The sequence below is a fragment of the Mirounga leonina genome, unplaced genomic scaffold (genome assembly GCF_011800145.1).
Source record: "Mirounga leonina isolate KUSES-001 unplaced genomic scaffold, KU_Mleo_1.0 Mir_165, whole genome shotgun sequence".
Classification (NCBI taxonomy): Eukaryota; Metazoa; Chordata; class Mammalia; order Carnivora; family Phocidae; genus Mirounga; species Mirounga leonina.
Window position 1 is genome coordinate 38,721,341 of NW_023270415.1, and position 17,822 is coordinate 38,739,162.

The 17,822-nt window shown below is 39.3% G+C and overlaps 1 protein-coding gene across 1 annotated transcript in view; it reads left to right on the top strand.

The window, feature by feature from the left end:
• The window catches only part of LRRC69 (leucine rich repeat containing 69), a 104,785-nt gene that overhangs the window by 60,299 nt on the left and 26,664 nt on the right, over nt 1-17,822 (top strand). The window contains exon 6 of the mRNA XM_035012262.1: nt 14,686-14,787. Within this exon, the coding sequence (XP_034868153.1) occupies nt 14,686-14,787 (102 nt within the window). The remainder of the gene's footprint in view (nt 1-14,685; nt 14,788-17,822) is intronic.

Here is a 17,822-nt window from a genome sequence, read left to right on the forward strand (position 1 = left end):
AGACCCCTGGAAATGTGTTCTTTAGGAGAAGTAAAAGCATAGTTTCATCTGAGATGAGGAGTGGAGATTAGCAATTAACTCTGCAAGCTCTTGCTTTTTGTGTCTAGTAATTAGGAGGAACAATTGGTAACATCTGAAGTCCCTCTACAAAAGGAACCTCTAACCTTACTATTGAGGGAAAGAAAACATACTGGGGTTGGAGCATATTTTTATTTATTTATTTATATATATATTTTAAGATTTTATTTATTCATTTGAGACACAGAGATACAGAGAGAGAGCATGAGCAGGGGGAGAGCAGAGGGAGAGGGAGAAGCAGGCTCCCCACTGAGCCAGGAGCCCGATGTGGGGCTTGATCCCAGGACGCTGGGATCATGACCTGAGCCAAGGCAGACACTTAACCATCTGAGCCACCCAGGTGCCCTGGAATATATTTTTAGATACCATGTGGGCGAGTCTGTTGCTGGCATTCCTGGATTAAAGGGGGGGAACTATCAAAGAAACTGCAGATGTGACTTCCTAGGAGGGTAGACTAAAGAGAAAGCAGAGCTATAAATCAAGACAATAATTCCAGACCGAAGACACTGGATTTGTAGAAGGCTTAAGGCAGCTAAGCGGTGCAGTGGTTACCAGGGAACCCACTCACAGGTGGGGAGACAGTAGGTGACATTGAGGAAGGTTGAGTGTGTCACTGTGGGGACACTTGATGTTACAGTTCTTTGTTTTAGAGTATAAACATTTTGCTTTTAATAATACAAATAATGCTGGCTGCTGTGATAACTGACTGAGCTGGCAAGTGTAAGACGTCAGAAACCTAGTTAGTGCTTTATATATTACATTAGTCCTGACTCCTGTCTTTGCTTTTCACCAGCAAAGCACAAGCATGTGCCCCTGCCCACACTATGACAGTGGTGGTGGATTGCCACCATGATGTGAAGGCTTTAGAGATGTGATGCCAGATGTCATTGCTGCTTCCTCCCCTACTTTTGTCCTAGGTTATCCCTTACAGATCTACGTGCCCCCTGGGCAATCTGACCCAGACAATGAGAGAATGAATGTGGGGAGGGGGATGGGGGAATACTAAATGGAAAAAATATATAACCTATGCGTACCTGAGGGGGTATTGTTAGAAATCTAATTAATGCTAGCAATTTTTTCAACTTTATGGCAGGAAGAGCAGTTATAATGTATGCTTATGGATCAAATATACACTGTGTAAAGCAAGAACAAAATAAAGTGAAACAAGCATGTAGCTTGCATTTAATATGGAAGAGGCCATTTTATGAAATTATTTTACAGCGCTCCCATGTAATTTTTATTCAGGTATTCAGTGTTTTGGAGTACATTCCACTGAATGTCCCCTGGGGAATAAGTAGAGTCAGTCCAGCACTAACTGTCCTCATATAAAAAGAACAAGAGGATTTATGCGTCTTTGGAGTAAGCCCAGGACTGCCAACCAGGCGCTGTCTTTCAATAAAAGCTCTGCCCCTGCCCATTTTCATAGACACAGAGCTGGTTATAAATTCTGCTGTTCTCTTTTCTCCACCTACACCCTGGTGATCTTGCCTGCTGAATAGCCACAATTTTTAGTTACTGGTTTGCCCCACCCTTGTTGAGCTACATATGATCCTTGTTCAAAAATTTAGAGATTTGGAAAGTGGAGAAAGCAAGAGGAGGGCACCATGCTGAAGACTCAGAGTCCCACAGAAACAGCAAAATAAGGACAGCCCCTAGGGAGAGAAGTCTGGGTAACTCATGTAAGTGTTTTCAGCATGAATAGACAAGGAAGTGAGATGGGAAGGAGATAACCAGTGGTGTTAAATGTTTGACAACTAGCTCTCTTTGTGGCATCCACCAAGTTCTGTGGGGTAAATGCTCCCACAGCCTGTATCAGGTTCCCAACATGATATCACTGGAAGCCAGGTTGAACATTGATGCTCATATTTGGCTTTCCTGATCTGGTACCAGTCAGCAAATCAATGGCAGTAAATCTTGGCACCACTGGTATAGAATTTAAAGAGATTATATGTCTTTCTTTTGTGCCAGAGATTCTTAATATATTAGCTTTGTTATTTACAAGCTGTCTATTCTTGGGTAGAGATCCTTTAATTCCTTTAGCCTCATTTCCTTACTATTAATTCATTTATTAAATATATATTTACATATCTTTTATATGCCAGGAACTATTTTTCTAGGCATTCTGGATACAGAGGTGAATAAAATAAACTCTGTACCCTCTTGAATCTTATATTCTAGAGGGGAAGACATAATAAGCAAATACACAAAAAATATAATTTTAGGTAGTTCATGAAGAAAGCACACAGGGCATTATAAGCCCAGAAGGGGAGATTTTACAGATTATTTTTTTGTGCACTGCTCTATTCTCAGTGCTTACACCACTGCAAGAACAAATCAGCATAAAAGAGGGTCTCCTACTCTAAGTGCAGCTGACATGTGATCAGAGAGACTGGAATGATATAGAAGAATCCATGTGGCAGGTGCTGCTGGGAAGCTGGTTGAAGGCTCCATCTCAAACCCTCTTCTCTTGAACTACTTTTGCAGGGAGTGACCATGTGTCACAGTTCTGGCCAGAGAAAAATAAATGGAAATCTTTTGGGTGGGGTTTCTGGAAAAACTTTCATTATTAACTAATGTTAATAGTTGTCAGGAGATACTTCTTCAAAGCTTCCAACACTTATATTTGAAAACAGAAAGCAACACAATGCTTAGAAAAAATCTAGCATTTTTATGAGTATTCTTCTTTTTGCCTACAAACTTCAGTATACGAGCAAATTGTTGAAGAGTCAGTTGATTGAGTTTTCTAAAGCAAAGGAACATGTGAACATGTATGTGTGAACATGTGTAATGAAAAATAAATAACAGTAGTGAGTGCTCTAAGCAGCCTAACCAAGAGAGGATATATGAAAAAAAGAATTTGGGTTTTAAGTTCCTGTAGCTGAACCAGTGTTTCTCAACTTTTTTTCATTATTGTCCCCCTTCCACCAGAAGCTTTTTAGACACCAGAAGCTTTTTAGACATTTTTTCCCCTAATAACTTGTCCCCCACCTCATTACATTTTAGCACTGGAGAGAAACTGTACATATGTTTATATTGTCAGGTAGGATTGAGTTTTGGAGGGCCACGAGCCATTGTAATAATATCTAAGATTGTTTTGCCTCCTCCATTAACCAATTTTCATTTCCTTGAGGATCATATCAGCCCTCACTATTGAAATGCATGAGCCGAACCAGCACAGAATTTGAAAAAATATTTCTTACAGTCTTCCTTTTATACCTCATGGGCCAGATATGTGGGAGAATTTTCAGACTTCTGAGAGAATCTTAGAATCAGCACAGATGTTGAGATAGCTTGCTTGAAATCCTTGAAATACTTTTAGTCCTGGGAAAATTTTATCCACTTTGGGAAGCTGTATTTTCAGTCTTTCAACCCAGTACAGAAAGAGTCTATATCCTGTTGCCATTCCCAAATGCATCTTCTGAAAGTTTGCAGATCAGAAATCAGAGGGTGATGTGAGTTTGATCATTTTGGGAAAAAAAATTGGGAATTTGTTTTCACTGTGAATTATTTGGAAAATAGAGATAAACAAAAAGAAAAAAAGCAAAATTACCCACAATCTAAGCATGCTAGGCTGGGGAAGGGGGGAATGCTCATACCTTAACATGTTGGTTTATTTTTTTCCTATTCTTCCAGGTTTTTTTTTTTAAGGTCTATGAATGCATGTGTATATGTGCAGATATAGATTTTTGTAAAAAAAAAAAGGAATATTCATACATGCTAATGTGTTAGTATTATTAGTATTACTTGTACATATTAGTGTATTATTCTTACATACATGTTTTATAATATGCCTTTTCAACTTCTATTGTGAACATTTCCCCATTGCTTGAAGTATTTTCCTAGTTCTTTCTTCTTCCCCCCCCCCATTGGGTATCTAGAGTTATTGTGGAAATTTGACTTAATTATTGAATATTCTTTTATCTAGGTCAATTTGTGCTAACTTTTAAAAAGTTATAGTTGACATTAACTTTAGGTGTACAATGTTACATTAGTTTCAGGTGTATGACAGTCATTCGATGCTACCTCTCTATTTCTAGTGGGTGGGTGCATCATATTGATATTGTTTATATTTAAGCAGTCTCCTGTTTTTTGACAGGTAGGAGATTTCAAACTTCTTGCCACAATTAAAATGCTTCAGTGAATGTCATTGTAACTAATCTTTGTACATACCGTTAGTTACTCCCTCAGGAAAGATTCATTGAAATGTAATTGCTAGATCCAAATTATGCATACTTTTACTGCTTTGATAAATGTTGTCAAATTTTGCTTCAGAAAGCTTGACATTTTCAAGTTTTAAAACTGGTTCTTATTCTTGCTTTACCTAGGCAGTATTTCACATATCTCTTTAAAAATATTAATTATACTAATTATAAAGTCCTGTCCTATTAGCTCTGTTTCTTCTGACATAAGTTCTTGCCTCTATTATTTCTAATGGTATTGACACTCAGTGATTTTCAGGTCATTTTATTTTTAAGCTTTCATCTTATTTTTGAATTTGAGACCCTTGAGATTTCCTGAAAGCTGGCAGCTGTCTTTGCCATTCACTTTATGGGAGAAGATAAAGTTCTTACAGGAGTTTGTGTTGGTCAGTGACAGTAGAGAAATGGTTGAGAATATATTCCAGCAGGTATAATGCATTCTGATAGCTGCTCATTCTTCCCCGGTGTTGCCAGCCACTCAGGGTCCCTCTCACCTCTCTCTATTCAAAGCACTGCTCCTATTAAGCTATAGGTGTGTGGGATTCAGGGAAAGGAGGTATGGAGGTGGGAGGTGGAGTGTGGCCGTGTGATAAGAATGGGTGGATGAATCCATGGTATCTGCCAGCTTCTTAGTATGGTAATCCTCCTGTCTGTTGTTTCACTACCTGTTCTTTTCTGGAGACCTCTACTGCCTCTGTGTACTGTCCCTCCATTCCATTTTTTTGTGTGTGTAGAAATTTCCCCCTGGGCTTCCATTGCATCCTGGGTTGATACTTCTTTCTTCAGATGATAACTGTTTATAGTTTCTGTTCCTGTGAGAATTTCTATTCCTGTTTTTAAGTGGCTATTTTTTATTTTAAAAGGTATCTTTGTGTCATTTCTAGGATTTGTCATGGGAGAGGGATATTGCTGATTGTGCTTAGTTTTACCATCTTGAAACCAGAAGTACTTATATCAGTTTGCTAATACATTTGCAGCATGCGGAAATGCCTTTACCCTTGTCTGGTAGCACTTGAATGAAGCAAAGTATTGGGGGAAGAAAAGGAAGACAAAATAATGGCTGATCTTAACAAGCCAGAAGAACAATAAATGTAACTTGCCTATTGTAGACAACGGACTACATGCTGGTGTAGTACCTAATTTTTCTAGAATGCTTCAAAGTTTACCACATACTTTATACTTCCTCGTTTGACCTTCACAATTAGTAAGATAGTTATTGTTATAATTATACATGAAGAACAGGCTCAGATACTTTAAATGACTTGTGTAAAGAGATTGTGTGGAGGAAATGGATTTGATCCCAGTCCCCAGCCTTTAAGACCATGCTTTCTCTGTTCTGCAACTAAGTATAGATTTAGTTATAGGAAAAGCTTAAAAGAAAGGGTGTTTTAGTTAAAATAACAGTGACTTAAGGGAAGGTAAAGAAAAGCATTCAAGAATTCTTGAAACATTGATATCTAATTTGAGTAAAGGACAACAAAGATATGTGGAGTGGAATTAAAGGTGTTTTACCTTTAGATGCTTTATTTAAAACCACATTGGGACTTGCATGAAAACCAAGGCAGAAGCTACAAACTGGCATTCTTTCTGCATTTCTCATCATGAATCTGGCCACTAAAATTTTAATTTCCTGTCAGAATAAAAAAAATGGAAGACCGAATATCTCACAGTTGGTTTTTAAACCATAAACAGCTTTCATAAAATCTTTGAATATCTTTCTTCTGGTTCACTACTCTGAATTGTTGCCTGGTCTGAATAAATTTTAATATGTAATTCTTTAGTTTAAATTGTAGACTATCCCAAGGCAGAGGTTGGGGACTTTGATTTCTTTGTTATTCCCCAAGGAAAGTGCCTTTTATAGTTTGGTTACTGCTGATGACTGCTTTTTATCTGTAACCAGATCTGTGAGGTTTAGAAATATGGATGAAAGAATATCATAAGGTATATGGCTTCCCTATCCAGTGGAGAGGTACTAATTATTACATAATTTGCTTTCAGAAGCCTGAAACTGTTTCTAAAGAGTGAGTATTTGAAAGTCTTAAATAGTTTGAGAGAAGGGAGGAGTAGATTTTTATGTTTTGTAAAGAAGGGTTCGAAGAAAAGCACCCAGGAAGGTTAGTTGGAGTAATTTAGAAACAGTGGAGAGAATTGTTTATCTGCTGAAGGTGGGACAAAAGAATTCTATGACATGTTGAAATTGGCGTGCATGATTTCTTTTGGCTCTTTGGTTGCAACATAAATAGAATTTAACTAAAGTTACATAGGGAAGAGTAAGGAGAATCTCACGGGGATTCAAGCAGGAGCTACGGTAAGGTTGGGCAGAGCTCAGAGGATTGGAGAGAGTGTTCTCGGTTCAGGTTGCTGCTGGGATCTTCAGCAGCATGAGGATGAATTGTTAGGTCATCACACTTGTTGATATAATGTTGATATGTTGTTATAATGTAGCCATATTCCAAACGTTGCTCTGTTTATACCTTGTTTCTGGTCTCCTATAAGATCAGCATACATATAACGTACTGTGGAGTTTGCACAAACTTGACATAATAGCTGTTTTATTCCAGCTTCCAGAACTCAGTTGCAAATTATTTCCATGTTTCTCGGTTTAAATTCCCAAAAGAGTATATGATTAGGCAAGTCTGTTGGATCGCATATGATTGGATCAGGCCTATGATTAGCTTTCTTTGGCTCAGGAGTCAAGCCCCTGTTTAAGTGTCCAAGTAGTAGAATCATACCATGTAAAATCTATAGGTGGCAGGGTCCCTGGGTAGTGGTGGAAAGTGGGGGTTGGAGCAGCATCAGCAGAGTAGGAAAAGCTTGGTGGTCCTAGTATATGTTTAATGGAGCTGAAATTTAAACAAGGCAATTTGATTACCAAGTCTGTCTTCCTAGACCCATGCATGTTATATACTGAGTCTTGCACTAGGAATTGGGGATATATTGGTGAGGAACCAGATGGGGTCTCTGCTCTCTTACAGCTGTGGTATAGTGGGAAAACATATTGATCATCTAATTAACATTATGAATATATAATTACAAACTGAAATCCATCCACTAAAAGGGAGAATCCCTGATCTATGAGAGAGAGAGCAGTAGTCAACAGGTAGGTTAGGGAAGGCTTCCAGGAGGAAGTAACATAAACTGAGAGCTGAAGAATAAGTAGGAATCATTTAGGTGAAAGGAAAAGACACATTTCAGACAGAGTAAACAGCATGTGGAAAGGGCTTGGGAAGAAACATGGATGTTCAGGGAACTGGAAATAATTTAGTGTAGCTGGAGCTCAGAGATTGGATGGGAAGAGACCACGGCCAAAGAATATAGGGTATGTGTAAGGATTTTTATCTTTATTTGAAAGGCAACACAAATTTCAAAGGATTTTAGGCAGGGGGTGATATAATCAGATTTGCATTTTGAAAAGATCATTTTGTCTGAATGGTGGAAGACCTATCGGAGGAGACCAGAGGGAATGTTGGGTACACTTCAGGTAGACTCTTACTGAAGCCAAGTAAAAAATTATGGTAACTTGGTCTAAGGTGGTAGCAGTAGGAGTGGAAAGACTTGAACAGATTCAAGAGACATTTAAGAGGTAAATTTGGAAATGGTGATGAGTTATAAGCTTTCTGTGGTCTAGGATAGAAAATGCTGGGAAAAGACCAACCTTAGGAGAGCAGATCATGAGTTCAATCTTGGACATAGTGAGTTTGACTTGTATTTAAGACACGAAAGTGAAGATTTTGAGTAAGCAATTGGCTATCGGATGTGGAATCAGAGTCATTGGCTTAGAGATTTAATTGAAATTGTGGAAGTGGGTAAAATTGCCTAGGGAAAAGAAAATAAAGTAAAAAGAGAATGTGGTGGGCTCTGTGGAGAACTATTTCATGGTTGGGCAAAGAATGATAGGACAGCAAAGAAAAAGCTGAGTTAATGTTGGCTAGCATGCTGAGTAGAGAAGAATTTCTGGCAACCCCTGAGGGCATTTTGGAAGGTGGTCACTGTGGTTCCTGTCTACCCTGCAGTGTGATTCTGCAAATGGGACTTATTTGCTTGAGTGCAGAGACAGGGAAAACTGATGGCAGGGATGACCCAGGGTTAGGTTTTCTTAAACACAGGTAGTGAAAAGACAGAGGACAGAGGGTTCAGGTATGTCATATAATTTACCAGACATTTTTTTTAATATAGGAGAATCTTTTAAAATTTTAAGTAATTCTGAGAAACACATTTTGTGCATAAATATTTGTTCCTATTTCAAATATTTATTTTGGGCGAATTCCTTCAAGTAGAATTAACAAAGAGAAAGAATGACTTTCAGGCTTTTTGATACATTGCAAATTTGTTTATAAGCAGATTGCCCTAATCTTGTTTACATTGGGCAGTGGATGTTCTGATGTTTATTTTTATTTTTAAAATTTTTTTCTTTAGATGTTTCTAAGAAGGTACTTTATTTATTTTTACTGACGTATAATTAACATACAGTGTTATCTTAGTTTTAGGTGTACAATATAATGATTCAGCATTTCTGTACATTACTCAGTGCTCATCATCGTAAGTGGACTCTTAATCCCCTTTATCTATTTTTCCCATCTCCTCACCCACCTCCTAATTTTTATTTTTTGCATTTTGGTTGGCAAAATAAATGTATTCCCCAAATTCTTTGTTTTTGTTACTCTCAGCTGCTTTGTATCTTGAGAAATTTTCTTTGGTTAAGGTAATTAGCTCATACATGTAGAAGTCTTTCCATTGTTTTTGCATGTTAATGAAAACTTGTCTGGATTTCGAATCCATGGGTCATCAGGATTTTCCTTCTCAAATGGCTAAATGTAAGATTACATTTTTTTCTGAATTTTAATGGTATGGACAAATCTGAGAGCAGAGCGCTAAAAAGTGGGAAGTGCATATGATCTGAGGTGAAGATTGTGTGGAAAGAAAGCCAATGTTGCCAGAATGGAGATTGGGTTAGAGAAAGTGAGAGTGAGGGCTAGGGGTCAAAGATGGGATCAAAGATAGTGCAGGGTCCAATCATAAGAGTCCTATCGGCCAGTGTGGGGAGTGAGATGAGAACCACTGGATAATTTACATTGTAAGGCGATCACACTGTTGAGGATGGAGCACTCAGGGCCTGTGGAAAGAGAAGCCTCTTCCTCTGCTGGTTCTCAGGTGGTTCGAAGACAGAAGTGGGGTCTAAACTAGGGGTGGGGTGGGGACCGTGAGGAGAGACAAACAAGCCCTTGTAGACCAGTTGTTCTTTTTACAGTGATGTTTATTTTTTTTTATTTTTTATTTTTTAAAGATTTTATTTATTTATATGACAGAGAGAGACAGCGAGAACAGGAACACAAGCAGGGGGGGGGCAGGAGAGGGAGAAGCAGGCTCCCCGCGGAGCAGGGAGCCCGATGTGGGACTCGATCCCAGGACCCTGGGATCATGACCTGAGCCGAAGGCAGACGCTTAACTACTGAGCCACCCAGGCGCCCTACAGTGATGTTTAAATCAAGAGGCCTGAAGAGGATGCTAGAATCATTGTCCCATCAGGTTAAGGCCCAGTGTATTGAAGGCAGGAAGGGGCCTGGGCTTGGGGCTTTGGCCACTTCTCCCTGGCCAGAATTGAGGAAGGGGTGTGTGTGTGTTTAGAGCCGGAGAGTTTAGTAATCTCCTTTCCTCTAGTTTTCTCTTGGCCTCCATTCTTCAACTCCTTCTAAGGGTCTTCTTTAGGGACAAGTATCCAACTGATACTGAAGGATCCTGACTTTAGGTCACTTTATGCCTATTTCCACTACCACTCCCAGAATAGAGTTTTTGGCTTTCTTATGTTCAGATGTTATCATCAGCCTACTCATTATACAATTCTGATTAGATATGAAGTTTATCGTATATTTTCTTAAATTTCTCATTGGTTACATATCTTATTTCTGTCCTTTTTAGAATTGTTCATGTATTTTTTGAATGCCATAGCCCCACACTTAAGATCTTATCCTCTTTACAAGTTGGGCTTTAGCTTATTTAGAAATTCTAATTCTTGCTAACAGGAACCCATGAGCTTTGGGATGGTCCGAAGAGTCCATGGTAATTTGCTGTTAGCCTACTTATCAGTTGTATTTTAGTCAATATGAAATCTCATCCTCCTTTTTTCTTGTTTACTTTAACAATGTTCTTGCTAAACCAGACCCTTCTGATCTCCCTTATTACTTTAGTCTGAAGCAACAGAAGGACTTGCTGAATTTATACATTGTTCCTGAGGCCTGGGGCTTTGGAGGAACAGTTACAATTGACCACCTCTGGAGAAAAAGGCCTTTGAAAATTTTGAGTTCTTAGGGAGAGCTGTGTGTGCCTGGGGTTTCTGAGAAGACATTTGTTAATTTACCAGTTATTTACTGGGCATCAGCTGTGTTCTAAGTACTGAATTTAGAGGTTGCATTACATAGGCACTTAAGATGTGGTTCTTAAAGAGACCAAAGCCTGAGAGATGAAGATAGACTTTTCAATGATTGTTTCATAGTATTATATATAAGGCCCAAGGAATAGACACGGAAACATTTGGTAGAAGCCGGAGAAGCTTAGGTGGGTAATATTTCATCTTGAAGAAGAGGTGATCCAGGAATGGGGTGAGTAGAAGGCACAGCATGAGTAATAACTGTGAGATAAGACACAGGCCTCTTGTGAGACCCCTAAGTAACTTAGGATGACTGGCGTATAAGGGTGAAGGTTGGGCTTACCAGGATATAGGGTTGGAGAAACTGGCCGAGAAAACCCGATTATGATATACTAGGGCTTTTGAGTTTATTCTGTGGACAAAAGAGAACACTGAAAAGTGTTAAGCAGGATTGTATTATGATCAGATTCTCATTTTAAAAGACAACTTTGGCAGCAGAAGTTTGCATGGAGACTAATTTGAGTACTGTTGTAATAATTCATATAAGGTGAGGGCCTTAATCAAGGCAGAGGGTTAGTGGCTGGGGTTGGGAGTAGGAGGAGATTCTGCAGAGGTAGTGAGGAGGTGGGTGGGAGAGCAGGATGGAAATAAAGGAGAGATTCCAGGGGCGCCTGGGTGGTACAGTCGGTTGAGTGTCCAACTCTTGGTTCTGGCTCAGGTCATGATCTCAGGGTGGTGAGATCGAGCCCTGCTTTGGGCTCTGTGCCAAACATGGAGCCTGCTAAAGTTTCTCTCTCTCCCTCTGCCCTTGCTCTCGTGCTTTCTCTCTCATTCTCTCTCAAATAAATAAGTAAACCTTAAAAAAAAAAAAGGATAGATTCCAGAAATTTTAAGAACGTAGAATTGACAGAACATGGAAAGAGATTTGATGTCGGTGATGAGGCAAAGGAAGGAGGAAAATGTAGAGGAAACATGAGTTTAGTTTCAAATGTTGGAATTTATGGTGACTGTGGGATTCCAGCTGGAGATGTTCCATAGATAGCCAGATATTTGAGAGCATTACTCAGGAAGTTCATTTGTAAAAGTGGTTGATACAAACAACTTCAGCACAAAGTTCCTTGAAATCCTTGATTTTAATGAGCTTTCCCAGTCTGCACTTCAGCAAACCGCCTCCACGTTCATGTCTGGATTTTACCATCATTTTCACCTGCTCTAAGTTAGAAGAATGAAAATCTAGTATGGCAGTTTGAGCACTGGTTCCTCCTGTTTTCCAGTTCCCTATTGCTTTACAGCCGTATCTTTTAGGTCAGTGACAATTCATATCCCTTTATTTCTCCTTTTAGTACCTGGTCCGTCAAAACTTTGTACTATTATTTCTTTTTCTATCTAGCTTAGACCATAAAGCCCAAAGCATTTACTTTTTAGTAAATGCAGTGCACCCATTCCCTTGCTATCTGATGTATCCATTCTGCAGACTCTCAGTGTTGGATCTGGGATGCTGGGTGCTAAATGGAAGCACACAGTGTGTAGACATGGATCACCACAAATGTGTGGATTCCAGTAGGTCCCTCAGCACCTCTGTATGATATTTTTGCTTGTCTCTGGCCAGGTTTCTCTTCAAAAATCTGTAGTACATTCCAAACTTTCACCTCCTTCTTCCTGCCTCCTTCCACAGTGACGCCTTGCTTCACAATTCAGTTGACAGATGGTCTTACTCTCTATTTTAGAGACAGAATTGAAGGGAACATGTCTGACTTCTTCAGTGATCCAAGCTCACACCTTCAGACATATCCCTGCCTGCATTTACACTTCCTTTCTTCTGGCCACAGAAAGAGGAAGTAATTCAAAGATGTTAGTATTCAAAGGTCATTTGTGTTCACCTGATCATTACTATTTCAATTATCCTTTTATCTCCTTTCTATTAATCTCTGTATTGGCACTTACCTTCTTTGTGCTCACGTGATCTTCATCTTAAAAAAATAAAACCCCTCATTTTAACCTTCATTTCCCTGAAGCTGCGAATCCCCTCTCCAGATACGACAGATCAGTGAATGTTTATGATTTTTTCCCCTCTATATCAGAGTTTTCCAACTTGAACACTATTTTGCATCTGATAATTCTTTGTGGGGGCTATCCTGTGTATCGTAGGATGTTTAGCAGCATTCCTGCTCTTTACTATTTAGATATCAGTAATACTCCCCCGCCCCCATTTATGACAACCAAAAATATCTATTATGGGAGTGGGGCAGATTTGTTCCACTTGAGACAAAACTCAAAACTCTTGTTTGAGTAGGCAGGTGCAAAGACTCTGAAAGGCTGTAACAACATTTTATTAAACAGAAGAGAACGTAGCTAATTGTGCTACTGGGGTGACGACAGTGACCAAAAATATTGTCCTAGTAAGAAGCAAGGCTGACCGGAAACCCAGTAGTGCACATAGAGAGAGGGTATGAAAAAAATGTTGTTCTGGGGAATATTCAGAGTGGACATTGAGAGATTGTGTGACTTCAGGTTATTGAAACTTACCTGCTCGAAACACATGCTAGTGAATTTCATTAATTAATGTCCTTTCATGAGGATAACTTCTTTCTGAAATATTTTGTGTAGCCAGTTAGCAAACTGAGTCACTCATTACTACGTATGATGGAAGGGTAGTGATAGGATTCAAAGGAAGAGAAGGATGACCCCTAAAGAGAAATGTGTGCCCTTTGAACCATGGTCAAATTTGAAATGAGGTTCATATATGTTAACGATACTCACATATAGCAAGGTATTCAAGTTTGTATCTGTTTGAAAAAGGGCTATGAGTTTTGATATAAATTATGGAGTATTCTTTAGGACAGAAAGGAAAAAATGATATGCTGGGAGTGCTTTCTTGATTTCAGCACATCCAGCACTGACTTGGGGCTACCACTGGATTCAGCTCTCTAGTTTGCTTCCTGATGGTAGACAACATAGGAAACTGCCTTAGGAAAGTCAGAATGTCTGTTGTGAGACCAGGAGGCAAGGTGATTCCAACATGGCCTTGAGCCCTGTATTTTATTTCAAAATGTCTAGTGACATGATGACCTGGAAAGGTGTTTTAAATCAATTATTTTAATTTGTTGCATGTTTGCTATGTTTCAAACCCTAAGCTGAAATCAGGGAAATATCTAATTCTTCCATAAGTGTGATGATGCCGGCTCATCCTGGCTCACAGGAACCAATTTTCCACATCTCTTCCCAACTCTGTGTTTGGTGACTGGAATCAGCCGTGGTAGCAGTATTTACACCAACGAATCAAAACATGCCACAGTTCAGGGCTTTTAAAAATGTTTTATTTCCAGAGAACTGTTTTACCAGTGCACCACTGAAGATGGGTCTTATTTTTTCCATTTCACAGCTGAAACTGAGGCTCAGAAAAGTAATTCTCTAAATGAATTTAACTTTGAAAACACACAGGTTCCTGGGAAGCAAGGCATGCTATTAATATGAGCGAATCCCTTATTTTTCTACTAAAATGGTAGACTTAAATGGCAGACAATTGCATTTAGGGTTCCTTCATAGAAGATTAAATATCCTTGTGAAATCTGTTCTCCTTTTTTTATTTTCACTGTGCACAATAGGTTATAGTGAGAACATTTTGATTTTCCTTTGTTTCTCTTACCTTTTTCACTGAATATAAATGGATCATGGTTCACAGTCTTTGAGACATGGATTCTGGTGTATATTAGAATGTTATTTTTCATCATACTTGGTTTTCTAACAGATACGTTATTTGCAAAATGTCCCTAGCATTTGGTTAATTAACGGCCCCTTTTCTATTACTAATCAATCCCATTATCCTGAACAAGTTTTCGCAGTTGTCTAGTATGGGGGATGCCACCTGGGACTTGTAAGGTCATTGCCATTCACGCCAGCATGAAGACTCTTAGGCTTCTAACAACTAGAGTATGTCCTGCTGTTAAAATACTAACATGGAATGTAAGTCCTAAATAAGATGTAGCCTCAAAAGTGAAGTTTGTTATTTTATCGTGCAATGAAGTTTTTATTTTGTTTTGAAAGTTTCAGAATCTGAAGCTGAAGGAATTCTACTGTGAAGGAAACCCACTGTTCCTGAAGCAGCCAGTTAATGCTGTACAACAGGAGGACGCCTGGAGTCTACAGGTGAAGCCTTATGTCATTTACACAGGTCCTCAAACGAAAGCTGTGATTTACATTTTAAAGAGTTTTCTGTAAATATTCTTGTAAGCCAGCAAATGATTACTGCAATCCTAGTCCATTGGCAGTGTGGATCCTAGACATAATCTCTTTGACTTGCTTACAGAATCCAATGTAATCCTGATTTCCAGAGTGACCAAATTTGGAGAAATGGAAACATTTTGTTGGATGAAAAGAAAAGAGAGGAATTTGTTTTCACTTTAACCTTCCAAGTATTTTTTCAGTATTATATAAAGATGTATTTGATTTGTTCTTACCAGGATCTTTGCCTCTTCCATTGTATTTTCACTTGTCCCTATTTCTAGTGGATGAAAGAATATGATCCAGAAATCATGTTGACTTTAGTCAGACAAATTGATGATATTAAAAGATGGAATAGAAAAGCATATTAGAGGACTCTCTTTGTGTGTTTTTTGGTGACAGGTGAATTAAAGATTGTAGATCTTTCCACATTTGAGTATGCATCTCCATCATGCATTTGGACTTCTCAGGTTCTAAGTGCTTAACAGGAATGAACTAATTTAGTCCTCTAATAATCTTAAAAAGGTAGTACCCTTATTGTCCTCCTTTTATAGATAAACTGAGACTCAGATAGGTTAAATAACTTGTCCAAGTTCACAGAGCTAGTAGGTGTTGGGATGATGATGCCAACCTAAGCAGCTGGGCTTCAGATTCCATTTTCAGAAAGCTCCATTGTCTCAGAAAGATGCTGCTGGAAGGTGAGGGAAAAGGAAACAGAGGTGGTCCCTTCCTGGAAGAGGTTCTGATTTATGGAGGGGACTGAATGAGCAGTTAACTCAATGTGGCAGTGGTCTCATTGGGAGCCCTTGTATTCAAGAGTGTTGCCCTGTGGCTGGGATGAAGATGCAGAGTGAGAGAGCAGTATTTCTTTCCTCTTTTTTAAAACTGTAAAGACCCAGGAGCACAAACATTTTACACACACACACACACACACATACAGTTGACCCTTGAACAACACAGGGACTAGGAGTGCCAGCCCCATGCAGTTGAAAATCCATGTATAACTTTTGACTCCACCAAAACTTAACTACTAATAGCCTACTGTTGCTGGAAGCCTTACCAATAATATAAATAGTGGATTAACATATTAACACATAACAAATAGGTGTTAATGTACATATGTTTTATATACTGTATTCTTACAATAAAGTAAGCTAGAGAAAAGAAAATATTAAGAAAATCATAAAGAAGAAAATACAGTACTATACTATATTGAAAAAATTCATTGTCTTTGGAAACCAGAGGGGCTTCATATCATGAGTTTTTAAAACTTTTGTTTTGTTTTGTTTTGGCACATTGTGAGATTTTATAATCAGTGGAGCTTACCACCTGGAACTTTAAAACTCAGCAGCTTGGCTGTGGGAGAGCCAGGGGGTGATAAAACACCGAGTTCCCACCCTTAAAGAGACAGCGTAACAAACAGCCCCAGTGATACAGCATAGAAGCAGCAGTTTGAACAACACTTGGGGTATGGGAGAGAGATTTGCTTATTATCTCAGAACTTGTGCAGGAGGCGCAGGGATCTTTGGGAGACTTCTCTAAGAACAAAAGAGCTGGAAGGCCCACACCCCAGCCTAGATACACAACACATGCAGGAACCAGCAGAGTGTGAACACTCCACCTAGCTTGCTAACAGTGTACCCCACACCCACCCTCTTCTGCAGCCTCACTCCCTCCAACCCTGCAGGAGTTTTCCAAATTGGCTACAGGTCCCCTCCCACAGTAGACCTGCACAGAACTTCCTGACACTATGTGCCCTGCCCTTGCATTCTCCTGTTGAGCAGACCCCTCCATCCTGCCCCCCACAAGAGTCCAAAGCTAGGCCACAAGTGTGGTATTGTGCAAGCAGCCCCAGTAGGGGTCAGCACCATTCCAAAGTGACTCCTGTCCTGGGGAGACTGGAAGATAACCACACATACCAGTTAAACTGCAGCCCCAGCAGTGGGCTGAGTGCAAACATCTGGTCTAACTACAGACTCCACCCATCAGTGACAGCCCCCACCCCCCCCGGCCCCCGGGACAACACAGGAAGAATGCCCTGCAGTGTGGTGCTACTGCATCTCTGACAAATGCTTGGTCTGACCCAACTCAAGCCCAGGGCAGCCCCAGATTGGCCCATGAACAACAGAGGGACCAAACCCAACAACAGGGAAAGTAAGCCACTGCTGACAACTGGACTGAGACAAATACAGCTCAGCCACAGCAGTAGGGCCCACACAGCTCACAGGAGACATCCCTGAAACCCCAAATTCTGATGGACAGGGGACATTACACTAAAGGACACTGTAGGACCTCTCCTTCATAAGGCCACTACCTGTAAGAGCAGGAGACTATAAAAAAACTACTGTAACTGATAAATGAATTTAGTAAACTCACATGATACAAAAGCAGTATACAGATATCTGTTGCATTTCTGTATACTAATAACAAAACAGCAGAAAGGGAAATTAAACAGTTTTATTTATAATTGCACCAAAAATAATAAAATACCTAGGAATGAACTTAACCTAAAAGGTGAAGACCTGTACTCTGAAAACTATAAAACATCAATGAAATAAATTGAAGATGACACAAACAAATGGAAAGAGAGTCCATGCTCATGAATTGGGAGAACAAATATTGTTAAAATGGCCTTACTACCCAAAACAATCTACAGATTTAATGCATCCCCATCAAAATACCAACAGTGTCTTTCACAGAACTAGAACAAATGATCCTAAAATTTGTATGAAACAACAAAAGACCCCAAATAGCCAAAGCAATTTTAAAAAAGAACAAAACTGGAGGAACCTCAATTCCAGACCTCAAGATACACTACAAAGCTGTAGTAATCAAAACAGTATGGTGCTGGCACAAAAACAGACACATAGATCAATGGAACAGAATAGAAAGCCCAGAAATAAACCCATGATTATAGGATCAATTAATCTACAACAGAAGAGACAAGAATATAATGGGAA